This window comes from Chionomys nivalis, chromosome 23 (assembly GCF_950005125.1).
Source record: "Chionomys nivalis chromosome 23, mChiNiv1.1, whole genome shotgun sequence".
Taxonomy (NCBI): Eukaryota; Metazoa; Chordata; class Mammalia; order Rodentia; family Cricetidae; genus Chionomys; species Chionomys nivalis.
Window position 1 is genome coordinate 10,547,594 of NC_080108.1, and position 21,974 is coordinate 10,569,567.

The 21,974-nt window shown below is 39.4% G+C and overlaps 1 protein-coding gene across 9 annotated transcripts in view; it reads left to right on the top strand.

The window, feature by feature from the left end:
• Nucleotides 1-21,974, top strand: part of Zfand6 (zinc finger AN1-type containing 6) — a 63,022-nt gene that overhangs the window by 30,449 nt on the left and 10,599 nt on the right. For 3 of the 9 annotated variants that reach the window (XM_057756073.1, XM_057756064.1, XM_057756071.1), the window contains exons 2-4: nt 18,011-18,181; nt 18,530-18,638; nt 19,775-19,875. In XM_057756073.1, coding sequence (XP_057612056.1) covers nt 18,028-18,181; nt 18,530-18,638; nt 19,775-19,875 — 364 coding nt within the window. In that variant the 5' untranslated portion in view covers nt 18,011-18,027. Of the gene's footprint in view, nt 1-1,322; nt 1,484-10,809; nt 10,964-18,010; nt 18,182-18,529; nt 18,639-19,774; nt 19,876-21,974 lie in introns of all 9 variants that reach the window. The other 6 variants (XM_057756069.1, XM_057756065.1, XM_057756067.1 and 3 more) reach the window with 4 other exon arrangements.

The following is a 21,974-nucleotide window of genomic DNA, read 5'->3' on the forward strand; positions in this document are numbered from 1 at the left end:
TTGAAGCCAATGTGCATATAGAAGGGAGATAGTTATCTGGATTTTCAAGGACAATTGAAATTTATTTTGTCTGAAATTTATTGAAATTTGTCTTTTATTGCCAATAAGAAAGAAAAACATTGAGCCATCTAAGCCTAAAATCTGTCCCTGTATGTAACTGTCTGTCACAGCAGTGAGGCCAGAATTTTAAATACATTGGATAAATGTATGGGCAATAATACTGTTAGCAGTACTCTGCATCAGTTTTCTTACAACAATTTATTTATTATGGAGGGCACAGGTGGAAGAGGGGTACATATGTGCCATGGCATGCACGTGGAGGTACAAGAGCAACCCGAGTCAGCTCTTTTTCCATCAGAAGATTCTAGGAAACAAACTCAAGTCTTCAGGCTTGGCTTCAAGGGCCCTCACCGGCTGACTCATCTTATTGGTCCCTGCTTCAGAATTTCAAATAATGCATCATTTTTATCTAGGAGTATAATTGTTTTAAATAAATGGAATCTGCTAACTAAAATCTTTGTTTCTGCAGTGTAAAATGTCATCTTGGCTGTCTAAGTATACATTAATGAAATGGAGATAGGAGTTTATCATAACTGTAATTACTTCCTAATTTCTAAACATTTTGGTTTTGGGTTTTGCTTTCAAAGTTTAGTTTGAGTAGGATTACATAATTCTTTTTTTTTTTAGGAAAGACTGTGGTCAGTGACATTTTATTTAGTGCTTGGGTCGTTAAGGAAATTAGCCTACATGTAATTAACTCATTCTCTCATTGACTTCATTAAAAGAGATTCTCCCCTCCCCGTGTTTTTCTACCTTTCTTTATATAATTCTTGCAGAAATGTAGTCTTATTTTCCAGAGAAGCCTTCTCTCATTTGTTTAACCTATAGCTGTGGTGATACTCTAGGGGCTGGGGACCTGTTCTGCAGGTTTTACAGCAATGTCAGAAGTATAGCTAGCACCTCCTGCTGTCAGAACAGGACTAGGACCTCTGTCTCTGGAGAACTGAAGGCCTTTCATCCACCACTTGTAACGTGGCAGTTATTCTAAATAAATTGCCAAGCTTCAGAAAAATTGAAGAATATCTAGTTTAACTTTGGGTTAAATGATTATAAAAAGTAACTCTTGCTCATCTAAGCCTATCTCCCTATGTAGAATTGGTACGTTATGGTTAATATTAGTACATTTATTAGTCTCAACACCCCTTTTTTGTGTCCGTGAAATAATGAAAGCATTCCTCAAACTTTTAGATGATTAAAATGTAATGAAATGACATGATAAGTTTTAACTCTCTCAACTCTGTTTCATGTTAAATGTGTTACAGGAATGAGTCTGAAGTCTGCTGCAGTCAAACACTGGAGGCTTTAAAATGTTTTCTTGCATAAAACTCAAACTTTAAGTAGCTGCTTATGAGGATAGGGAAGGCAGGAAGCTAATGTCTGTCTCAAGACACAAGACAGCTGTTTGCTCATCAACCTCAACTGTGTGAGTAGAGACTTAAGCCTGTAATTTTATGTAAGTGGACATAGAAATTAACTTTTAAAAAACTCTAAAGAACATGAAGATACACTTAAGTCAGCATGCTAAGACTTTAAAGCCTCATTTTACTGGTGGGTAGGATTTGAGGGTGGAGTGGATAGTAGGTATTTAGTCATAAAATACTGTTCGCAGTAACACAATGCTGGTGACCACACATCTTTAAGTTATACTCTGCATGACTAATTTTCTTGTGGAGAAAGAGATTATGATCTTTTAGATTGCTGTTTATTTTAGAGTTAATTCTAGCCAACCATAAATTTTTTTTAGGAATTTGATATTAGTATGGAAAATTGTCCCTGATAATTTAATAATGTAGAGAGAGCATTGCTTGAAAGTAAAGGAATGCTTATTTCATAAATGAAGTTTGAAATATTTTAACATACTTTACTGTTAAAGTACTGGGCAGAATCAATTCATAGTGACGGTAAAAAAGGGATTTTCTCTTTTCCTAAAGTTATCACCTCAAGAATGCTCTTAGGAAGTCACCTTTCTCTCATGTGTTGTTGTTGTTGGTGGTGGTGGTTTTCAGAATGAGGCTCTAACTTGGATTCCCTTCTCTTTAGAAGAATGTGTGGTGTGTGTGAATAAATGGAAGCGTGAGATGGAGCAGGGTGGTTACAGTTAGCTGTGGTGAGACACAGAGCAGCACAGGCTGTTTGCTTGGTGTGTTTGCATTTAATATGAGTCACTTTCTCTTTGCTGTCACAAATGGACTATACTTCAAAGCAGGGAACAAGGAGATGCACATTGAATATAGATATTTATTTGAAAGGTGAAGACTTCTGTCTGCCCGCTCTGGTCAGGCGATACACAGATGTAGAGTCTAAGGAGCTCAGAGGGCTGATGCTGTGATCCTTTGGTTAAGGATGACAGGCCTCACTTAACTGGTGCTCTGGATTATCGAACGGGCATTTTTACTCTCTAACCAAATGTTTGACACTTACTTGTGAAGCCAAGATCAGTTTGGCACTAGTCTTTAAACACACACAGGAATCCAACACTTTCTTTTTAGAGTCAGAAATAAAGAAAACTCGAAATGAAAGAAGTCTTTGGGGCGAACTCACGGTCAGATTAGGCAGAAAGGAGACTGTAGGAAAGGGATGCCTGATAACCAGAAGGCTGTGGGAGCCAAGTAACTAGGCAAATGGGGGGCAGGTTTAGTCTGGCTTCTGCCACTCTGAAGTGAATCTCTGCTCTGTAGTACTCTTGTCAAGAGTGTACAGGGCAGGGCAGTAGCCTAGCTGTCTACTTCAACATCAGGTCTTTGTGGGGATGTGCACCTTCTTCTTTGGCTGCCCTGCCCGATTACCTTACCAGGAAGGTTGTACACTTGTTGAGCCACTCTCTTACCAGGAAGGTTGTACACTTGTTACCAGATGGATACATTATTTTGGCCTCTTTGGCTTCTGCATTTATTATACAGCATGATTAAAATGAACTTCTTGCCTACGGGAGAGCCAGTGGCCATGGCTAAGTGCCAACACTATAGAGTCATTCTGTCCTGGTTTCACATCCTAGGAATTACTATTAATAGTCAGACGAGCCAGGTGGTGGTGGTGCTCATCTTTAATCCCAGGACCTGGGAGGCAGAGCCAGATGAATCTCTGTGAGTTTGAGGCCAGCCTGGTCTACAGAGCAAGTGCCAGGACAGGTACCAAAGCTACATAGAGAAACCCTGTCTCGAAAAACAAAGAAAGAAACAAACAAACAAATAAATAAATAAATAAATAAATAAAGTCAGCCAGATGGTTTTACCCCTTCTTTCCATGCCTCTATACAGTGCAGTGATAACTTTCTGTATCTGCTGTCCTGTCTCCTCTGCCTGGGTTATAGGTAGCTTGTTCGTAGGCATTTCCTCTGTTATCAGAAATTTGGCAAGACCTAAGCACTGTAGGTAATGCAGACTATCAGAATGTTAGTAGGAGCACATTGAGCAATGTGTAACTGCTACATGATTGAGAAAGGGATATGTGGGGGAGGAAGGGATATGTGATGTTGTGTCCGACAGTATTTGGTTAGTGATATAATTTCGATTTTTCAGTTTTTGGTAATTCCCCTCCCCCCGACACACACATACGCACACACAAAAGATTTGGACTTTGGACCTTTTAGGCAAGAGTTTTATGTCCCTGGTCATTTTTTTTTCTTTCAAGGGGTAGCAGGTTCTCGAGCCCTGACTTTCCTGTTAGCCTATTAGCCACCTAAGTGCTGAGTTGATAGACTTGCACAACCAAGCCTGGCTCCAGTTTTTAATCTGGGGGTAAAGTTTGAAAAATGTAGGATGGATTGGTAAACTGTTAAATGAAAAACATCTCCACTGAGAAACTTAGGATGGCTGTCTAATTGGTCTGATGGTGCTGTTATGCTCTAAGCTGTTGATGACTGACCTTCCCTTTGCTTGACCTGTTGTTGTTAAGGGTTGACTCTTAGGGACATAGAATAGTGCTGCCAAATGCATTTTTAGCTATTTGAACTCCTTTGTTCAAATAAAATCTTTGATTGAAATCAGACATTTGTAAAAGTACCAAAAAGGCACTTTTGAACTTGGAACAGTTTTGTGGTGCATTCTGGTTCCCTCCTGCTGCATACTTGGTGGAACAAAGCGTATTTTGACCACATAAACCTGATAGATAATTACCTAAGTGATGAGGTTCACAGAAACCGTGCACATTGTTGCATTTTAAAAATTTTTATAATTCTGGCTCCTGATAGATTGGCTGTTATCTGAAGTTAGTTATGACACTATAGATGTGTAGTTGGGAAAATAATGCCTGAAAACAAGCCTAGAGTCCTGTGTTTTATTTAATAGGCATTGTTGATCATATCATTGTTTTCTATATACAAGCAGTATTGTGTTATCTGGGTGAAGGTTAAAGTGTTTCTCCTGAGTAATTTGTTTTTCTTTAGAATACTGTGCCTCTTAAATACTCATTATTCATAGAAACTGTTAGGAGGAATAGCATCAATTAGCTTCAGATTGGCAGGTAGATCCTATAGGCTTACTGTATTTTATGTAGTGACTTTTAGTTGCTTTTCTCATTTCTGAGGTGGGGAGGGAATCCCTATGCAGTGGTGATTGATTGCTCAGCAGCTAAAGGCACTTGCTGCCAAGTCTGACAGCTTCAGTTTGATCCCCAGGACCCACGTGGTGCAAGGAAAAAACTGATTCCTATGAGTTGTTCTCTGATTTCCATACACTGTCATCCCCACCACCACCACCATACACACATGCCATTCAGGTCACTCAGAAAATACAAATAAAGGTAATATAGTCTTAGGGCTACTATTGCTGTGATGAGACACCAAGACCATGAAAAAGTCTTCTAAAAGAAGGCATTGAATTGGGGGCTTGAATACATTCAGTGGGGTAGTCCATTATCATGGCAGGAAGCATGGAAGCACACAAGCACACATGGTGCTGGAGAGTAGCTGAGAGTTCTACATCTGGATTGTCAGGCAGCGGGAAGAGAAACACACAGGGGGCCTGGCTTACACATTTGAAACCCTAAAGCCCACTCCCAGTTGACATACTTCTTTCACACGGGTCACACGTGCTGTCATAGTGCCAAACCACCACATATATAAATTTAAATTTTTATTTAACTTTAATATTTAAAAAAAAATTATTGCCGGGCAGTGGTGATGCACACCTTTCATCCCAGTACTTGGGAGGCAGAGGCAGACAGATTTCAGTGAGTTTGAGGCCAGCCTCTTCTACAAAAGGAGTTCCAGGACAGCCAGAATTGTTACACAGAGAAACCCTGTCTCAAAATCCCACCTTCCAAAAAGAGAAAGTAAATTATCAATCTGCTTATACTCCCTCCCTTCCAACTCCTTCCATTCTACACAACTGTTCCCTTCTAGTTTCATGTACCTCACCATCAGTAGCTTATTTTATTTCTCAAGTGTGTGTTGCTTGTCATTCTATGGGTATGTGCACAGGCTCACAGGTGCCCATAGAGACCAGAAGAGAGCACTGGAGTTACAGGCAGTTGTGAGCTATCTGATGTGGCTGGGCTGTTGGGAACCAAGCTGAAGAACAGTACTTGCTTTTAATGATGAACCAACCGTCTCACCCATGTGTCTTTTATTTTTATAAACTCACCTCAGTCCGCTAGTACCACCAGTATGTGCAAGGGTTTAGGGCCATCTACTGGAGCAGGGCTAGCCTCTGGGTCAATACACATTGAATCAATGAAGGAATGGATGAATACTTTGTTTTATGATCTATAAAAATTGACAAAAGCAAGTTAGTTAAGAAAGGGTTTGTGTTGACTGACAGTTCAAGGGTACAGTTATGATGATAGGTCTGTGGAGCAGTTGTCAGATTGTGTCCATAGGCAGGAAACAGAAAGCCTTGAGTGCTGGAGCTGTTTGCTTCTTTTCCTTTTTATGCAATCTGGGATCCATGCAATGGCTCCACCCACTTTCAGGGTAGGTTTTTCTTCCACTAAAATACCCTTGTAATAGATACTCTGAGAGGCATATGTGGGGTGATTCTAAATCCAGTCAAGTTGACAATGAAGATTAGCAACCACAGACACCATCTGACTTGTTTTTTCCCTACTGTTTTCCTTTAACAGCCACTTTTACCTACTGTGATGTCATGCAGCATCCGTTTTTATCACTGAATTCTTTACAAAACAACATGAAATACATAAGAGAATGGCAGTATGTGGTGAGCAGTGCTCGTTAAGGCTCCTTCTAATTGTAAGATGAAAAATTCCCTGTAGAAAAAACAGGTATCACACCTACCTCCATGTGAGGAATCTGGGTTCAGCATTAGTAGACAGTGTCATAATCAAAGCTGGCGTTAAAATTAAGACAGTCTGTTCTTTTTACCGTGTAGCCCTGTATATAAAGTTGGCCTTCCTTATCTAATTGTTCTGCAGTGAATTGTAGTCAGGCGTCTTCTCGGGATATTTGTTAACCCTTACTTCAATTGACTGCATGTTTGCTGAAAAAAAAAATCAGCCTCTGGAAATGCCAGGCATGCACGTTGTTATTTACTTACTTGTTTTGTGGTGCTGGGGACCAGATCCAGAGCCTGTGCGTGTCAGCAGGAGCTCTACCACTCTTCTCAGCCACTGTGCTCTTTTTTGTCTTACCTCTGTGAAGTTAAAATGATTATATTCCTAAATTTTTTGGTTACTTGTTAAGACCTGTGGTTTTTGTGGATGTTTTAGTTTTGAAGGTAGATTGTCTTTTTAGGTGCATGAACATCAAACATTAATGTCTGCCCTTGTTGAGTGAACCCATGCTTACCAATGACCTACCGTAGAGCCACATTCTCATCTTTCTACATTGACCCTTGCAAGTAGAAGCTGTGGCATACAATGTCCATTATAATGACAGCAGAAGAATAGGCAGCACTGGCCAGTATATCATTCTTGAATAAAGCTGTAACAAAAAAGAAAAAGTGGTTTGCTGTCAAGGAGTCTTGCTGTGTCTTTCCTAATAACATTTCTAACCAAACAAGTTTTGAAAGCATTCTGGGTTTTTCTTGAGTGCCTGCTGGATACACTGTACCTGGGCCAGGAATTGGCCCCTGGTCCACTAACTAAATACTTCTCGGTTAACTTTTATTGTTAACACACTCATTAATTAACTTTTGTGTGTGACTTCTTTGCAATACCAAGGTAGAACTTGAGAGTTGCAGTAGAGACCATATGGCCCACAAAGCCTGATATTTATTATTAGTGATTAGAGGAAAAGTTTGCCAACATCAGTCTAGTGTTATTTTCAGATATAACTCTAGGGGAAAGTGGTTTGTGTGTTGAATTTGATGTTTCCCTTTTCTGTCTTCATTCTTTCTGTCCTCACTGACAGGTTGTTTTTCCTTCATCTGTCAGTTGATCTGAAGGGCACCACTGCTGATTATAGACATTCATGCTGTAACAATCCCTCTGGGTTTGTAGGTGTCTGTTCCCCCAGCAGGCCTGTTCTCTAAAAAGGGAGTCATGAAACTTAACTCTGTCCAAAGGTGTACCCATTGGGACTTCACAATTCTGCATTTCGATTGGTTATGGTTTTCTGTAATGGTTTCCATCAGAGCAACATGCCCAAACAGCTAGCCTTCTCTCTAGCCACTACAAGATCAACTTTTTTTTTTATTTATTATGTATATAGGTTTCTTCCTTCATGTATCCTGCAGTACAGAAGAGGACACCAGATCTTATTACAGGTGGTTGTGAGCCACCATGTGGTTGCTGGGAATTGAACTCAGGACCTCTGGAAGAGCAGCCAGTGCTCTATTCCTCTGAGCCATCTCTCCAGCCACCTACAAGATCAACTTTTAAGAAGAGATAAGACCTTTCCAGGGGTTCTGCATATAGTGAAGTTGGAAGAGTGATTGCCCATTATGCACGAAGGCCAGGGTTCCATCTCCGGCGAGAGTTTTGGAGTAGTAGCACATGCCTGCAATTCTAGTACTTCAGAGGCGGATGGTAGCAAGATTAAATGTGTAGCTAAATTGCTGCATAGGCCTGCCTGGGCTAGGAGAGCCTACAGAACATAAAATATGAAGAATGCTTTAAAAGAGCTGTTTTTTTTTTTTTCCATGTTAAGGGTTAGGGATAAAATGTTTACTAACTTCTGACACAGCTCAGTGCCACTGCTAAGGTGTCAGCTGTTTCATCCTCTCTTCTACTGCTGGCACAGATGCCGACACAGAAAAAGACGCACGCTTTGTTTTATTGTTTGAGACAAGGCAGCCTGCCTGTGCTGGAACTTGCTGTCTGATCTTGCCTCAGCCTTGTTACACTGTCTCTGTGCTACACTTGGTATTTTTTTTTTTTTTTGAAGTGGGGTTTTCGCTATGTTGTGCAGGCTGCCTTTGAATTTAAGTGGAAGTGATCCTATTTATCCAGCTTTTCAGTACCAAGAAGTACAGGTATATGATACTACATAGGGCTATAAGTTGTTATTACCATGAAAGTAGTTTTGATCTCCTGAACTCAGAAAAGGCCTCAGGGAATCCAAGTTGGCTTTGCATGCTTGGTTTAGAGGGTAGACTGTAGCCAGTAGTGACCAGAATGGTTAGGTTGAATCCTAAAGTATCTGCATCTATAATAAAGTCATTGTACAAAATTCCAAGAGGTTTAGAAAAAGATGTTACTGAACTGAAGAATTTAAGCAAGCTAGTCATTCACAAAGACTGTAAACTAAGTTGGCTGTGAGAAATGAAGGAGATAAAGTGGTGGAGGAAAGAGATAAAGCCACTCCTTGCTCTGACTGCCTGGAAGTGGTAGTTGGATGGCTTAAAAACTTTAAGGTCAAAGAGGAGGAAATGAGAGAGCTTATAGGCATGGATCTTGTGTATTACAGATCACATTTTATATTTGGGGTTGTGTGTGTGTGTGTTTTGAAAAGCATATGAAAGTCTAATTGAGGCAGCCACTGGAGAGCTCTGAGTGGATTTTTCTGCCTTTTGTATAGAGGGGGTACTGAGTGATTTTATGTATGTAAGTACTGACTTATTTTTTGAAGAAAAGTAGTAGAGTCAATATCAGTTTTGAGAGCATGTTAGCTGGAGGTCCAACTGCTTACCACATAGGTCTGTCTTGATGATGTGGCAGCCAGCTTCCCCAAAGTGACAAGCATATGGACAGGCTGATAGTGCCTCGCAGCAAGGAATGAATGGTCTTTTTAGTAGTGTCTTTGAGGTAATTATGTATGACTAAATAAAGCATGAATCTCAGTCCTGCCTTATTTTACATTTTAAAAGTTGAGTCCATATAAATAACCAATGAGAGATAAAATAACAAAATCTAGAAGAAAAGTATGGAATATCTTCATGCTCTTGAAATAGACAATAGCTTATTAAATAGCACCTAACAATACAAGGGCATTGTTAACTTACATCACTGTGACAGACTTCCAGACAGGAAAGTTTCAGGAAGAAAAATCTGTTTTGGCTCACAGTTTCAGATGACTCAGTCCAGCATGGTAGGGAAGTCCATGTTATTAAAGAGGGTGTTAGAGGTCCCTTGTTTCACAACAAACCAGGAAGCAAAGAGTGCAAGCCCAGGATAAGGGACTTTGTATCACCTTCAAAGGCTTGCCCCCAGAAATCTGTTCCGCAGGCCCAGCTTCCTAAAGGTTCCACAACATCCTAAAGCACTGCCACCAGCCAGGGAACACACATTCAAAGCATCAGCTTATAGAATTAAGCTGCATTAAAAATGGAAAAGACAGGGCACATAGTAGGCAAAATCGGGGTGGGGGGGGTGGGGAGGATCATCCAACAAAAAAGACAGTGAAGACAGAAGAGGATGCCCAGTAGCCAGTCAGCATGCTGATGCCCTCTGCTGTGCTAGTGCCAGTGATGGTGAAGCAGTAAGGCATGGGGGCACAAGGACATTAAATAGAAGGAAAGTAGTAAAAAGCAAAGAAAAATCATTCTCTTGATTTTAGAGTCCAGAAATCAGAAATGAAAGTGCTGCTGAACATCTCAGAGCTTGCTGTGTCTCTCTCTTTTAAGGCTTACCTGGTTAATCAAGGATGAGATGGCCTCAGATTCTTACTCTATTTGGGAAATAGGGTTTCAGAGGTTAAGGTATGGGTATCTTTGGAGCCATCATTTAGCCCAGTGTAGGGAGAATCAAGGAATAGCCTGAGACTTATGGTGCTAGGAACATGTAAGCATTTGTATTTGCTTTTGGAAACTGGTGGTCTCTGCTGAAGTTGAATATCCACATACCATGATCCAGTTTTTCTACTCTTAGGTATGTACTGAGCCAAAGTATGAATGCATGTTAACCAAAAGTTACATAATATTCCCAACAACTGTATTTGTAGAAGTCATAGATGAGAAAATTCCAAAACCCCCATCAACATGAGATAATCTTTTATGCCATGGAGCATACTATATAGGGATGAGAATAAACAGTTACATAAAGAACATAACTGAGTCCCACAATGTTAGATGTTATTAATTTCTTTACAGAAGTTTAAGAGATACTACTGAGTATAGTACTCAGGCATGAACGCATATACACTGACCACTTGCACCTTGCCCCATTTGTTGACTTTGAACTTGCGGAGGGCATGTCTCCCTGTCTAGCTGTTACAGACCCTTTTGATGAGATTTATCGTTCAGGCCTGTGGAAACTTTCAGTAGCAGTAGCTAGGCAAGTGGGGTTCATAATATTACACTTCTTATGTTGATGTGGTTAGCATGTAGGAATGATGTGATGTATGTTTTCTAGGAAAATATTTTTAGAGATTTTACCCATATGTTAGGAGGACTCAATGGCCTTTTTGTCTTTCAGTGCAAGCAACAGCAGGAAAGAAAACTCGACATATAGGGATCTGGGGCTGCTATGCAGAGAGTTACCAAGCCTACAAGTACAGTAGGAACTTTGACCTAAGTCCCTGTTCTTTCATCAGAGTGAGCAACTTTCTTCCCAAGAGTTTTCTGTCAAGGTGTGTTTTCTATTTGCTTTGTGACCTTCCTATTTATCTCTGCATACAACTTACCCCCCCACAACTGTGTGTGTGTGTGTGTGTGTGTGTGTGTGTGTGTGAGAGAGAGAGAGAGAGAGAGAGAGAGAGAGAGAGAGAGAGAGAGAGAGAGAGAGAGAAATCTTCACTTACATGGAATTAAAGATCCTGATGTTTGGGTTGGAGAGGTGGCTCAGTGGTTAAGAGCACTGACTACTCTTCCAGAGGTTGTGAGTTCAATTCCCAGCAACCACATGATGGCTCACAACCATCTGTAATGAGATCTGGCGCCCTCTTCTAGCAGTGTGGGCATACATCGAGGTGGACTGTTGTGTATACAATAAATAAACAAACAAATAAATAAATCTTAAAAAGATCCTGATGTTCAGAACTCTGAGAAATTACTTTCTGTCAGATTGGCCATTAATTGATCTTTGGTTCGTGTATTAAAAATTATAGTAGGGGGTACCTTGATTCTTTGCTGTCTTCTGAGATTCCATTTCCTTTTATACAGTAATAGAGAACTAGCCATGTCTGGGTGCTAAGCTTTCTCGTGACTAATGAAAGGCAGCTGGGAAGTCCCAGGACTCAGGAGGCAGAAGGAAATGATCTCTCTGAACTTGAGGCCAGCCAGAGCTACAAAATGAGACTCTCAAAAAAAAAAAAAAAGAAAAAGAAAAAAAGAAAAAAAAAATTCCGAAAAAGAGTGGAGGGACTTTAAGGAGTTTGTACTATAGCAATGATTAACAGTTTAATTGCTTGCTACATTATATGTGTGCACACTACTCAACTCCTTTGGTCCTAAACTCTGGTCAGGGGCTGGGGAGATGACTCAGTGGTTCCAAAACCTTGGATTTGGTTCCTAGCACCCATAGTCATCTGTAATCCCAGTTCCAGGGGATCTGATACCTTATTTTGGCCTTTGCCAGCCCCAGGCATGCATGAAGTACACGTACATATATTTAGGCGTGTGTGTGTGTGTGTGTGTGTGTGTGTGTGTGTTTTACTACTTCTAGGAGATGAAGGGCCCAAAGAGTATATAGCCTTTGAGAAGTTGACCATGCTTCAGTGGATGGCCACATATCCAAGAATATTGGCCAGCACAAATTGGCCTTGATAGGGTTGAGGGAGTGACACAAAGTGGGGTGGACTTCAGAAGAGTTGGGGGAAGGAGGGTGAACATGGTCAAAACACTCTGTACAAAATTCTCAAAGAACTAATAAAAACTATATTTTAAATCTGAAAAATAACGAGAAGACTGATTACCAAGTGGGCAGGCACAGAGGGCATTCTAGAGTTCAGGCCTGCCTAGCCTACTTAAGCTTCAGTGTTGAGAACATGAGCTCACTTTGTATGAGGTCTTCCTATTTTTCTTGGAAGTCTGAAACTTCTATGTAACATTCCCCAAGTTCTGAAGACTAACAGCTGTTCTCATTAGACACGGTATACTTTGCGAGGAAAGTAGGCTGAGCTAGGTACATTATGTAGAACATGAATGCTTGGTTGAGTATTCTTCAAGGACAGTTACTATACAGTAACTCAGACTAAGTGTTCAAAGAAGCCTAAAGTCAATGGACTGAAAGCAGGGTAGAAAAACAGAAATATGAAAAATAGTGCCGCTATTGTGCCCATGAGACGCCTAAAAACACCCCCACCCTTGCTCTCCAGTGTGAAGGGAAGAGAATCACCATTCGGATGGAAAGTAAAGTAACATGAGAGATTCCCAGATGAAATCACTAGAACTGGTTGGTGATTTGACTATAAGAAATGAAATAAAGGCATGCCCTTATAATTACATCTTTGTCTTCATTCATTGCTGATTTTTATAGGCATTTTAATAGTAATGAATTTTTTGGCATTTTCGGATGATGTAATTTTGAATTTTTATACAGATAAGGACTTTGTTAGGGAAAATACATAAAGGAAAAAATTAACTTTTTGAGTACAGTTGTTTACAGCTAGTTAAAATTGCATATTATCTTAAGCCTGAACAATTGCATAAATTTAAGCTAGTCTTTAAATGCAAATAATAAAAATTCATGAATATTTCAAAATTAGATTTATTTTTAGATACTATAGATTGCCATTCTTTTTTTTTTTTAATATAAAAAGACTGATCTGTCTGTTATCCAGATATGTGACTTTGGACTAGTTACTGAGTTTTTTGAGTATTATTTTCCTCATTTTTAAACTGGGGGTCTCATAGCACGGTCTTGGAGAGTCCTAAGGATAAAACAATAGTCCCACAGTAAATTGCGAATGACTGAAGCATTAGAGAGCAGGAGTGATGGGCTGTGTTTGATCTGAAGAACTGCTTCAACACTCTCATGAGCTGTTTTACTACTAGACTGTGCTAGCCAGTACTCGAGCTTATGCCTGGCATTTTCACCTCGGGGATCTGCAGCTGTGGAGTCCCACAGCGCAACATGAAGAATCTATCTGCCCTCTTCTTTTCCCTTACCTGTTTTGCTCCCTACTCGTTTCAGTGCTAGATTGATGCCTTGCAAACTCACCTACCAGAAAAAGCACAGTGTGGTGTGAAGGCAGACTGTGGTTTTTCCATGGTACTCTTGCTGTGCCATTGCCTTCAAATTGTTAACTTTTGTGACTTCTTTTTTTGATAATTTTGAATCTTTACAAAAGTTACTTTTTCAAAGTTTTGAAAAAGAATAAATAAGATGGAAGGTTTTTATATACCTGTGTAATACCTTGTATCTTTTGAATTCTGAAAAATTATTGTCAGTTTGCTGTTGTGCAGGGTATAGTTTGGCTTAGGAAATAGCTAGAATTAGATGGTATAGAATTTTAATGTTTGTCTTGAAGTTAAATGTTGTGGTAGGAAAGCCTGATGGTCATGCTTTTGTCTGTCTGTTTACCTGATTGTTCATAGCAATGCATCCCTCTCTCTTTTGTCTGTATCTGTTTACCTGATTGTTCATAGTAATGCATCCCTCTCTCTTTTGTCTGTATCTGTTTACCTGATTGTTCATAGCAATGCATCCCTCTCTCTTTTGTCTGTGTCTGTTTATCTGATTGTTCATAGTAATGCATCCCTCTCTCTTTTGTCTGTGTCTGTTTACCTGAGTGTTCATAGAAGTACATCTTCTCTCTTTGGGGTTTTTGTGATTTTTCAGTCACACTGAAATGGTTATCTATTGTGGGGGAAGCTCCTTTCATTTTATCTTTTTTTAACCTGTTGCTTAGAAATATGGCATAGTAACATTTTGAACCTGTTTGTTTCTAAGTTGTCTTTACTCCCTTACCTATCCTCAGAGCCTTGTTAGGTGTCCCATGTAGTCTCCACTGATAAAATTTTACATCCAGAGATAATGCTGTGTGTCTGTTTGTACACAAAGAGTAAGTCAGCTTTGTTCCTCTTCCCAAAAGAATCCGTGTCAGCCCTCTTGAAGTGCTGTGGCCTGTGTTGAGAAATGTGCATTCTGCAGCAGTGGATTCTCAGTGTTAGGTCCAGAATCTTAGACTTTCTCAAACTGATGAGTACCATGAAAAGCTTTTCTAATGAATATTATGTTTTGTGCTATTTTTCATATGACAAGTAAAACTGAGGAGAAAATTTAATACTAATTCATTTAAAATGTTTTAATGGAAAATTGCATCCACTCCTTCGTACACTTTTTTTTTTTTTTAGTAATAAGAGGCTTAATAAAACAAGATTCTCATAATTGGCTGAGGATTTAACATAATACAGGTCTGTAAAGAAAATCTGGTCTCTTGTAGTTGAGAAAAGAATGTCTTAAACCTTTCTAGATGATAAAAGATGGTGTTCTTTAATATTATCCCAAAGTTTCTTCAGGGATGGTTGCAGCTAAGACCCTGCTATCATATAAAACCCCTTTGTCTTCTGTCGGCCTGTCTTTCAGTTTGAATGGATCTTTTGTTCATGAATGGTTTTGTACTGTCATACATTGGGTACTTGATTCACTGATTTACAGAGCTTTTTAAAGATTGGTTCAGTATCATTTAATCATTTTATTAATAGTACCAATAATTTTACTAAAATACTCAATATTGGAGATTTGTTAAGCCATTTTCTGTCTGAATGCATGAATGTTGTCCTTGACAGAGACTACTTTTGTTTGGTTGTTTTGGTGTAGCAGGTTCATTTATTTTATTTTTAAGAAAATGTCTGCCATATAATCATATCTGAATAACCAGTTCATCAGTCATTCTTTCAAATAAAATTGTTCATTAAAAGGATAATTCAGTCACTTCACAATTGAAATAGTTGCACAACCATTTTTTTCTTTTATATTTCTCCAGAATGTAGAAATGCTTCCTAGGTGACCCCCTCAGTTGATTACACAAAATATTAAAATTATGTAGTGACACATGCCTGTGGCCTCAGAAAACTCAATCTCAAAGAAAATAAGATATGAGTGCCTAGGCAAAGTTTAATGAATAAATTGCTTTTTGATCTGGGTGTGGCTTGATGGTGTCTGCTAGTATGGTTTATTCCACCGCCTGTTTGGCTCATTGAAAGACTTTGGGTGTTTAATACACCGCAACTTTTGCACTGTTAAGGATCACGGGCAGATAACTGGTTGATCTTCAGGTGATACTGACCTCCATAGGGTCTCATGCACCATACTTGTAAAACTGCCAGCTTAAAACCTGGACTCGGTATAGCCAGGCTACCTGGATGAATCCCAGCTCCGTTATAATGATGAGCAGTCATCCTGATAAGAAAACTAGACAAACATGAAAAAAGAGTACAGGGCTAGGGAGATGGTTCAGTGGATAAAGTGTTTGATACACAAGCCTAAGGGTCTGAGTTCAAATCCCCCACAGTCATATAAAAAGCCAAGCACTGCAGCATAGTTTTGTAATTCCAGTGCTGGGAAAGTGCAGACCGAAGGATCCCTGGCACTGGTCAGACAGACAGCCTAGCTGTACTGGTGAACTCCAGGTTCAGTGAGACATATGTTTTTAAACACAAGGTAGAAAGTGACCAAGGAAGTCTCCCAGTTTTAGTTTTAACCTCTGGCCTCAGCACACCTGCACACACACAGTAACATAAACACAAAAGAAAATGCAATAGATTAGCGTCCCTCTGGAACATCTTGCCATCAGACTTTTTATATTAGCTTCTCTCCATTCTAATTGTCTTTTAGTTGACATATGAATCTACAGGAGAGCGATGACTGATGCAGTATGTGCTTCACACATACACTCTGGCAAGGATGAGATTCCGAAAGAACTTGTCTAGCTAAAGGTCTAAATACTATTAACAGCCTGAGACATAGTCTGTTGTTTGTGATTTCCTGTTTTTAGGCATGGTCACTCTAGGTATAGGTAGCCCAGGCTGGCCTGAAACTCCATGTAGTTCACTTGGTGACTAGGGATTGTCTTGATTCAACTGTGATTACAGGTATAAATTACCACACAGAACTAGGACATTTTTTTCTTTATTCATTTGTTTATTTTGAGACAGGGTCTCACTGTGTAACACTGGCTGGCCTAGAACTTGCTTTTTAGACCAGGCTGGACTGGATCTCATAGAAATGTGCCTGCTTCTGTCTCCAAGTGCTGGACTAAAGGAGTACTCCAGCATGCAGACTAGGACAGTACTTTTAATGGTAGATGCTAGGCCTGCAACCTCCTTTTATAGTCCAGATAAAGGGTTCTTGGTTCTTAAATTTGGTACATCTTCTCTCTCAACAATCTACAAAATACTAAGATAGAGCAAACTCTGGTTCCTGTGAACAGTGAATGCTTTCCTTAGGTGTTTACCAAATTAAGGCAGTTTCAGTGACAAAGTGTTTTCTATTTTGTGTGTCTTATTATTCTTGGTATGTAATGCAGAAGGATGTGCCTGTAGTAAGGGGTTCTTTTTAATAAGCTTGTTATAGTGTTTGCTCCGAAGGGTTGATTGTGCCAGATAAGCAGGTGCTTCCTGGGAGAGGTAGCAGTGAAGTCCTTCTGTCTTTCTGGGTTGACAGTCAGCTCCATGTGGTTCACAACAGTTCTGAGTCCCAGCTGCTGGAATTAATGTTTCTGTCTCATTAGATTTTAATTTCACTCTTGAAAATTACCAATACTTTAAAAAGTAAAAAAGTTTTCCCTATTTGGGCAAGTGGTATCTTCATTTGAAAAAAAAGTCTAATACAAAAAGGAACATATCAGAAAACAGTTAGCATTGCTATTCTTGAATATGTTTTCTGTTGCTCTTTTATAATCATAGCTGCTCCTTTAGCAGCAGTCAGCAGCAAATTGTATATAAAGTTCGCTATACATTTTCACTAGCAACATTTTTTTTTCTGAGAAAGTCATTCATAATGTTACTGGTTCTGGAATTTTTCGTCATTAATATTTTTTGTCATTAGTCCTTTATTCTAATGTTAGGAATTTGAGGTGTTGTCAGTTTATGAACATCATGATAGCCCACGAAGCATATCTGCATTTGTTGTTCTGTTTTGAATTATACTTTAGATGTTGTTCTATAAATGACCCTTAAGGAAAAACAGTGTGACTGATTCAGAGAGCAATTTAGCAGGGCTCTTGAGGTGAATTGCTAAATTGCCTTCCAAAATTATTGAATTCATTTCTCATTTTACCAGCACTCTGCCCAGTTCTACATACTGTTACCAGAATGAATATTACATTCAGCTGTAATTTTTAAACAGAATCAGTCACAAGTTAATGTGGACTTGGAACAAAATTTAAATAGCTAGAAATTAAATAGTATAACTTACAGCAAAACTCAGTGATTGCTGGTTATTGTAAGAGTCCAAAATGAAGTTAATCTTTGAATGGTGCAGTCTCTTCGGAAAGAGGCCCCTTGCTCTAGAGAAGTTAATGTTTCTGAGCCAGCACAGACTTGCTTATATAGGATAGCTTGAAGTAGAAGTTACCAAGTATCCTTTGCTCTTTACTTTTGTCATTTCTAGGAACAACCATAGAATACTTAGGGAAAGGGCACATATGTGGTTTTCCTTTCATTATAAAAAGATATTTGGATGATATAAGACTGAAGTCGTGTATTGAGTTCTTATTCTTTGCAAATTTCAGGTGTACAACAGAAGAACATGGCTCAAGAAACTAATCACAGCCAAGCACCTATGCTTTGCTCCACTGGCTGCGGATTTTATGGCAACCCTCGTACAAATGGCATGTGTTCAGTATGCTATAAAGAACATCTTCAAAGACAGAACAGTAGCAGTGGTAGAATAAGTCCTCCTGGTAAGTGATCCAGCTGATGCCCAGCAGTGTTGGTGACAAGCACATGGACTGTGTGCAATACCCCCTTTCGTGTTCTTCATGTGTGCAGTGCTACACTCCTACCACTGAATCCATTTAAAAAGAGGTGGGGGATACAGGTATTGCTCAGTGGTAGAGCACAAGGCCCTAAGTTTAACCACTAGTACACTCCCCACAAGTTTTCTCCCCATCAGCAAATTATTACAAAGTTGTAAATTAAAGAAGGAAAATGTGTATACTATGTTTTGTGGGCTGTTGATCTTGCATGTTGCTTTTGGATCAGGTCTTGGGCTGTTGGAATTACTAACATGCAGTGTGGTTGTGTTGCAGCAGCTTCTGTCAGCAGTCTGTCTGAATCGTTACCAGTACAGTGCACAGACGGCAGTGTCCCAGACGCTCAGTCAGCACTAGAGTCTACGTCTTCATCTCTGCAACCAGGGTAAGGTTATACTGTCTGAAAGGTAACTCGAAGACTGATGAAAACTAAAGAGTATTGGTCTTTTGTTCCTAATCACTTCATTAAGGAGCACTTTAAAGCCACTGCAGGATCTATTGACCTAAAACTGTATCTGACTTCTTGCTACTCACTAGTTACAAGATGCTTTTTGCTGTTTTTATGTCAAGGGAGAGATCTTCCAAGTCTTCAATCCCCTTTTGAGACATCTTTCTCTTTATTCTTCAACTGCATCCTGACCTGGTGCTGCAGTGCCTTTAGTCTAGTCCAGTGTCGGGTTAGCTCTTCACATCGCAGTGCATGGTCTGCACGTGCTAGTGCCTTGAGTCAGAAGAACCTGTCTCTGTTTCTTTTTGTTTTTATCACGAGGTAATACTCAGTTGTTTTTGGTTTTTGTTTTTTTTTTATATACTTTGTTTTTAGCTCTGAAGTCAGAGATAGAGGAATGCATACAGAAGTACATGTTTTAGCCTCTGAACATCCTGGTGCATGCCTGTAATCTCAGGCTTAAGAAATGGAGGATCAAGGCCAGGCTCAACTACACTGCCAATTTGAGGCCCTTCTAGACAAGAGAAAGAAGGGGGAGGGCCGGAAAGACTTGTCTGTTTTTTCTCTTACAAATCAGGCTGTTACTTTTTCACTATGGTTCCTTTTTAAAAATCTAAACTAGACACTCACCACTCTGTTTAATTCTGTTTTAGAATTTCTGAAGCAAGACTGCATCTTTCTAGTTTTCATTTAAGTCTGTTCATGTGGTTCATATATATATATATATATATATGCTGTTGCTTTGGTTTCCAAAGCATGAACTTTAGACCCAAATTAGCCTGTGGTTTCCAAGCCCCCATGATTTGTTAGGTTACAAGTGTCTCTGTGTTCTATAGTAAGTGGTACTTACTATGTCCCTTCAGTTATTATGGATATTTGGAAGGTGGCCTTTTCAAATTGAACTATTACTGGGTACAGTGAAACTCAACTGAAGGAAGCAGGAGATTCTCTTGAGCCCAGGGGTTTTAAACTATCCTGGGAAACAGAATAAGTCCCTATTTCAGAATCAAAGAAGAAAAATAATTTTTAAAATTTTATGTTAAAAAAAATAAAAATATCTCTTGCTTTTCTAGCCCTGTATCAAATCAGTCACTTTTATCAGAATCTGTAGCACCTTCCCAAGTGGACAGTACATCTGTGGACAAAGCAGTATCCGAGACAGAAGACCTGCAAGGTTTGCATATGATAGAGCATATGTTTGTTGTTTATTAACACTTGAGTTCTCGAGGCCAGAGGTTAGCATAGACGTGGGTATTAGAAAAGTACCTGCTTATGAGTACACGCTTTGATAGTTTTGAGAAGAATATTTCATAGTCTCAGATATTTAATTGACTAGAATGTTGGGATCCACTTCCCACTTAAATAATGAGATCAACATAAAGAGAAGACTCAAATCTGTTTGAAAATATAATTAGAATGACCAGTAAAGGCATTAAACTATTATGTTCTGTTGTTTTCTTCAGTTAAGTATAAAAACCTTTGTTCTCCAAGCACTGGGATTACTGGCTTGCGGGAAGCTGACTGTCTCTGGTTTTGACTGCTTATCTGAGGCCTTTTCTTCCGGGTGGCCAGGCACTCCTCTCCCCATGTGACCTGCAGTGCAGCAGACATGTCCAGCTGCTTGCAACCCTAGGGTGGCACCCCATGCCCTTCCCCCCTGGCTCCATCAAGGGAGTGTACTGTGCAAAGACAAGTTCAGGGATGTGTGACACCATGGCAGGGTTTAAGGAGAGAGCACACTGACCTCTGTTTGCATCCTGTATCGCATGGGCATCCTGGTGACATGGTATTCATTTGAAGTTTGTTGAATTTTATATTAAATAATATAGATAGTTATCCTTGATTTATTTCTTGCCCAGTCATTACTTAAGCAGATTTACCTATTTGCAGATTTTGCTACAGGAAGTGAATTTTGCTGTGTGACCAACATAAATATTTTAACCTACCCCCACATAGCACTATAAATTCATAAAATATAGTGTACAATTTTTTTTGTAAATAGAAAAGTTTAAGGAAAAGTAGGGATGTGTGGGTTATTTTAAATGCATAAAATAAAAAATGTTAAGTTACCCACTAGTAACATAAACTAAAACAGGTGGTATCAAAGCTTTGCTTTATAAGAGCGACAGTGATGTGATTACCTAGGCAGGGAAGTGAGGAAGATACTGGTTACAGAAAGGGTTTTAAATATTTATTTTTATTTTTAATTGTGTGTGTGATCATGTGCATGTGAGGGCAGATGCTAGCTAGAGGCATCTGATGGAGCTGAGGTTGCAGGTAATTGTGAGCTGCTCATTGTAGACCCTGAAATTGAACTTGGGTCCCCTGCAAGAGCAGTATGTGCTTTTAAACATTGTGCCATCTCTCTAGTCTGCTACGGAAAATGTTAATGAGTGAGGAAGAAGTGATAAATTTAGAATTTGAGAGAGCTTATTTGGAAGATGTAGGTAGGTAGAAGAAAGGTGATGAGGATTGTTCCTGCAGTTTGGGTGAAGTGAGAGTTTGAAAGCAAAGCAGGAAGGTGAGCCAGCAGTGGAGCAGGAAACAGGGTCACTTATCTGGGTCCTGATTAGTTTCAGGCCATAGACACCACCAAAGGGGAGTTCCAAGGAGCAAATGGTTTTGAGCGGGAGGCTAGCAGAGAAGGAAGAGAAAGGCTGCTGCTCACCCAGGAGTTAGAACAGAATACCTTTTAGATTGTTGTCTGTGAAAAGAATTCAGAAAGATTGAAGATGCAGCTGGCTGTGATGGTGCATGCCTTTAGTCCCAGAAGAGGCAAGCAGATTTCTGAGTTCTTCGTGGACAACAGGACAACAGCCAGAGCTACATAGTAAGACCTGTCCTGATAAAATGAACCAGAACCAACAAATAAGATTAGAGGTGCAGTAAGAATTGAACAGTTTGACAAAAGATAAAGATTATTGGTAGGTGAATTAATAGTGCAATAATATTTATTGTAGGTGCTTCATCTCATTCTGATATATGGAGAACATATTAGTTCCCTCCAGCCCACCTTGAGCGTATTAACTGAGAAAGTGATTTGAGATGTCGTATTAGGAGAGATTGTGGAATGATTTTGAAAGTTAGAGTTTCTTTTTTACAAGTATGTTTTGAATGACATTTAGGGTCAGTATTAAGTTCCCTAAAGACTTAGCATTCATAACTTAAGCACACAGACTCTTTGACAAGTCAGATATGTTTCACTTTTACCTAAGTTTAGGAAGGGATTAGTCTTCAACTCCTAAAGTCTCTTAACAGCCTCCTGTGTGTGTG